At 61.3% G+C, this 5,085-nt stretch overlaps 1 protein-coding gene across 1 annotated transcript in view; it reads left to right on the top strand.

Annotated features, from left to right (window-relative positions):
• VOLCADRAFT_92991 (uncharacterized protein) overlaps positions 1-5,085 on the top strand; it is a gene marked incomplete at both ends in the record, with an annotated part of 17,579 nt that overhangs the window by 7,462 nt on the left and 5,032 nt on the right. The window contains 7 exons of the mRNA XM_002952366.1: positions 115-434; positions 878-1,030; positions 1,463-1,520; positions 1,905-2,005; positions 2,787-2,976; positions 3,206-3,667; positions 4,798-4,961. Of these exons, the coding sequence (XP_002952412.1) occupies positions 115-434; positions 878-1,030; positions 1,463-1,520; positions 1,905-2,005; positions 2,787-2,976; positions 3,206-3,667; positions 4,798-4,961 (1,448 nt within the window). The remainder of the gene's footprint in view (positions 1-114; positions 435-877; positions 1,031-1,462; positions 1,521-1,904; positions 2,006-2,786; positions 2,977-3,205; positions 3,668-4,797; positions 4,962-5,085) is intronic.

Here is a 5,085-nt window from a genome sequence, read left to right as displayed (position 1 = left end):
TCATGTGGCTGCAGGTACAGCCCCCGCCGAAGTCCCGCCAGTACGACAATCCGCCGAGGGCCCTACAGCCCGACCGCCGCCGCTGCCAGCACCTCACCGACGCTGTCCCGCCAGGCCACGCCGGCGCCGCTATCTCTGGACACGCCGCCAGTGGCGGCGCCGTCGCCCGCCGCCGCCGTGGTCCCCGCCGCCGCCAGTGCGCCCATTCCCGCCCCGCCCCGCCCCCTCCGCCCCCGGGGCGAGCTCAACTGGCCGGGCTATGTGGATACGGACACCACCCCGCATTTTGGGGATGGGGGAGGAGCGAGTGGGAGCGGGGTTGGGGGTGCAGGAGGCGGGAACAGCACCGTTGCCAACAGCGACAGAGGCGGAGGAGGCGGAGGAGGTGGTGGTGGTGCTGCTGTGGCGCCCTCGCCTCTGTCCGCCAGTCCCAAGTGAGGGTTGGCAGGAAGAGGGTTGCGACTGACTGAACTGAACTGAGCTGGGGAGGGGCGGGAGGGTTATGATGTGTGTGGGGTGGGGGGTGGGGGTGGGGGTAAGGTTCATTCACAGCGGAGGAGCTGTCGCGTCAGCCCCGTCATCCATCATCCCCCTTCGCACTCGGTCCGCACGTTGCAGCTCAACGTTGGACGAGGGGGGGGGAGTAGTGGGGGCACCACTGCTGCAGTCCCTTCCGGGGCCGACCGACCTGGCTTGGAGCGGCAGCACGTAGTAGCTCCCCCCTCCTCTTGGACGTGCGCATGTAAACACCTTCAGTTGTTTCTTTGACGTTTGGTCGTATCCCCAACCGCCCCCGCACATGCATACATACATACGTACATACACCCACACACGGTGTGTGTGTGTTTGACCCCCTTCCCCACCTCGCGAGTTCCAGGTCCCCCGGCTCGCTGCGGTCCACTCTGTTGGGGCCTGAGGGGGCCGCCGAAGGCAGTGCCGTACACGCCGTAACCCCCCTGGACACGGCACTCATCAGCAACGCGGCTCTGGTGCACGAGATGCTGCTGGCCGGAAGTACGGGTTCGTACAGGTATACGGCACTCGTGCCCCGGCCGGTCCATGCACAATGAATATGCAAAGGACACACGTGCAAAGACAAGTATATTCACATGTAAAAAAGAGAGAGAGAGAGAGAGAGAGAGAGAGAGAGAGAAAGGGAAAGAGAAAGAGAGAGAGAGAGAGAGAGAGAGAGAAAACAAAATGCGAAGCATTCCTATGTAGTATTTTTTCTTTCCTGTTTTTTCCTCCTCTTGTTTTTGTTACATCGTATGGCTCGACCCCACTGCTCGCCTCCGTCACCCTTGATCACCACCTCCCCCCTCCTCCACCCGTCCAGAGCCCCTTTCACTAGTTTAACGGACCCTAGCATGCGGGTATTTCCCCACCGCCCCTCGTTCCTAATCCATCTATCCGCCTTGTGCCGTGTGGTGTAAATTCCCCCACTCCACCCCACCCCCCCCAGACTGCCGACCGCGGAGGCTGAGGCCTCATGGAACCGGGCAGTGGCGGCCGTGTCGCTGGTGAGGGCGGTGTAGGGAGGGGATGAGGAAGGGGGAAAAAGGGGGATGTAGAGAGGGTTAGCTTTGTGGTGTGTGTGTGTGTGTGTGTGTGTGTGTGTNCCAACTGATCTCCCTCCCCTCTCTCTCCCCCCCCCATGTCCCCCCCCCCGCCTAACAACGGCCTCCGGTAGACCCATCTCGCCGATTTCTTTGCAGCCCAACCTCCCACCCACCTATACATACGCCAATACATTCAGACGCCAATACACACACATCGACATTGTTGCATAGACACCACTCACCCCCCGTCCACCCACCCTCCGTGTGTGTCGCGGCCACCCTCCTCCCCTCCTCCTCCTTTCCCCCCTTTCCCCGCCTCCCTCCCCCCCTCCTCATTCCCGTCAGGACGCGGGTGGCCTGGCAGTGCTACACTCCGAGGCCCCCCTGGAGCCTGGGGAACTGCAGCACATGAGCCAAGAGCAACTGATTCGTACACTGAGGAGCAGGTGTGTGTCTGTCTATGTGTGTGTTTGGAAAGGGTAAGAGGGGAGTGGAGGGCGGGGGAGGGAAGGAAATGTGCGGGGAAAGTGGGAAAGAGGACTGTCGGCTGCAGAGGGAAGGGGACAGGCCGAGGGATGGGGGCAGAGGGACGAGAGGTGAAAAAGAAGACATAGGACACCGCCTCACGACTCGAGGCTTGACCCGACCATATTGCGGTGGGGTCCCCCTTCCCCCCACCCCCCGGTGAATCGCGTTGCGTCGGTCTGTTAGTTGGGACTAGGATAGTTGGGTCGGTCCGGTCGGTCGGGCGCGTATTGGGGGGTCGGGAGGAGCACTTGCATGTCACCAGCACAGCTCATTACCAGCTTATCAGCCAGTTTTGTCCAGGTTCCTCAATTCCGCCGCCAGGCCGGCGAACCACTTTCTTCCAGCTTACGTCACCTCTTCCTCACACCACGTCAGGTTTTTGTTCTTTCGCCGGCTTTACACCTTCCCCTACAATATTACGGAGGGTTTTTTCTGCTTTCTTTCCGCTCTTTTTATTTTAGGGTTAGCGGCTAGGTAGGTAGTTTCCCGCTATCGTCGTCATGACTACTAACATCACCGCGAGGACTTCTTCTTCACTACCGCCGACTGGTTAGTTAGTTAGTCACACCTTCTTTACTTCTGGCGCATCAGTCTTTCCTCGGCATCACCTCTATTCGCTCGTGGTTCATCTTCCCCCCAACCACCTTGCATGCATTTCTACCCAATATTCCCCGGGGCCCGGGGCCCCCATGTTCGCAGGACCGCTGCCATAGCTGAGTGTGCCTTCTGGGACAACGTCATCGCCACACTGGCGCTGGCGTTACAGCCTCTGCCAGCAGGACTGGCGGCGACCCGTGGGTCGTCCGTGGCTCGATTGGCTGGGGTGCTTGCTCCGCTTCTGAGTGAGGTGGCGTTCGATGTGGCTGCCATCGTGAGCCCTCCCCAACAGGTGTGGAGGAGGGGGGGAGGGGAGGGGGGCACCGCCGTGTGGGCGGCGGCGGTGAAATTCGCACGGAGGGAGGGGGGGTGATGATACGGGTTTCGAGGTTAGGAAGCGAGCAACATGATTTACGTCCTCCCACAACGACCCTCAACGACCACCTTCTCCATTGCCGTGAACGGTGCTCTGGTGCCGTACGCGTCTTACCGTTCCCCCACCGTACGTGCCGTACTGGCAGGCTTTCGCGTTGCGTGCGGAGTTCAGCGAGTCGGTGATACGATCCAAGATCACGGCAGGAGCAGCAGCCGGTAGCGGCGGCGGTGGCGGCGGCAGCAGCGGCGCCGACGGCGGCGGTGCTGCTGTAGTAGCTGCCGTACAGGGAGCGCTGGGGGTGCTACAGCGTCTGGCTGGGTTGCTGGTTGCGGCGGGGGCGCCTGCGCGGGAGGAAGCGGCGCTTTCCGCCCAGGGACTCATGCAGCAGCGCCTGGGGGCTGCTTTAACAGAATTCGCACAGAAACAACAACAGCAACCGTCACAAGACGCTGGGGCCGGCAGTGATGTCAGTGAAGGTGAAGGTGAAGGTGAGGGCGCTGCCCTGCCGCCGCCGTCCCCCCTGGCGGCGGCTCTGGGTCGTGCCGTTCGTCTGCTGGCTGCCCAAGTGAAGCTGCTTCGGGTTGACGCGGCCAACGGCAGATTGCAGGTGGGGCCGTGGGGGGTCGAGAGGGGGGGTCGAGGGGGGGGGGTCGAGAAGGGGGGGGGAGGTCGGCATCTCGGTGTCTGTCCCTCTTAGGCACGACGACGACGACGACGACGGCACAACGTAATGTTCCTCCCCCCGGCATTTCCGGTATAGTTACAAGTTACAAGTTAGAAGTGCCGCACGAGTGCGGGGGGGTCCGTCAAAGCCGGGGGCCCCATGGACTACCTGTATTGAAGTATTGGAAGTTGATTACGCCGTACAAACGACGGCGGTTTGGTTCCTGCTACCTAGGCCCCGCCTCATCCAGTCTCCCGACATCCGTAGAGATAGATCAGCCATCACCACCAGTTCAGCATGCGATACTCAGTTAAACAATCTAGACCTCATCTCCACACCTCAGCAACATTAGTGACCTAGACCTTCCGAACAATGTCGAGCTCCGGCCAGGAATCGGGACATGTTTGCATAGAAATCCCAAACCAGACGAATTACAGATGTGTCCTTGATGCTCATGAGCACTTGAAGCAAGGGAAGAGATTATAGATATAATTACGTAGTTTTCATGACCGGTATGGCTGCCGCAGCCTGGGATTGAACCAGGGACCTTTTGTTTACAAGACAAACGCTCTACCACTGAGCTACAACGGCTGATGATTTCCCGTCTTTCTATTATCTTATTGCAACGGTTCGTGATGGGCCTAGTGGTGACCGGGGCTAGGTACGCGCTCTTGTCGCCACCTCACACTTCCTGTCATCGCCGCCCCACGGGAATGCAGTCATGCGAGACGACAGACATGCCGCACCCGGCTTAGATCGCCGGAACTGCGTTCCAGGTTCGTTCTTTCGCTGCCGGTGATGAAAACCAGCCTGCCCCTCTGCTGGTCCGCCCCACCCCCTCCCCCGCAGGGCCCACTGCTAAGTCGCGCATGACTGGGCTGACCGAGCTCCTTTCTCCCCCCCCCCCACACACACACAAACATCCGCCTGCCCTCTACATACACCACCATCCCTTTCTCCTTCCCCTCTCTCCCCCCTTCCTCACCTTCTTGGGGTTTTGCTCTCCCCTCGCTCCCCTCGCTCCCCTCGCTCCCCTCGCTCCCCTCGCTCGTAACCCCCGGCGCTCCTCTCAGGCCCTGGCCGCCAGTCTGCACGGGGACGGAGGAGTGTCGTACCTTCGCTCCAAATTCGCCGCCATTTTCAGACTGGAAGGTCCCTCCGGCACTGCCACCGCCATTACCACCACCGCAAACGCAGACGCAGCGGTCGCAGCCACGGGGCCGCCGGCGTCGCCAACGTCATCGCCGCCGCGGCGGCTCCAAGGACAGGACCTGCAGCGGGCCCTCCCTCGTACTGCCACCTGGCTGCACCGGAGCCGCGGAGCCGCCGCCGGCATTGCAAGCTACATCCGCGCACAAGGC

This window comes from Volvox carteri (assembly GCF_000143455.1).
Source record: "Volvox carteri f. nagariensis unplaced genomic scaffold VOLCAscaffold_29, whole genome shotgun sequence".
In the NCBI taxonomy this organism is placed as follows: Eukaryota; Viridiplantae; Chlorophyta; class Chlorophyceae; order Chlamydomonadales; family Volvocaceae; genus Volvox; species Volvox carteri.
Note: the sequence above shows the minus strand (reverse complement) of the source record. Positions and strands in the feature narration are given on the sequence as shown.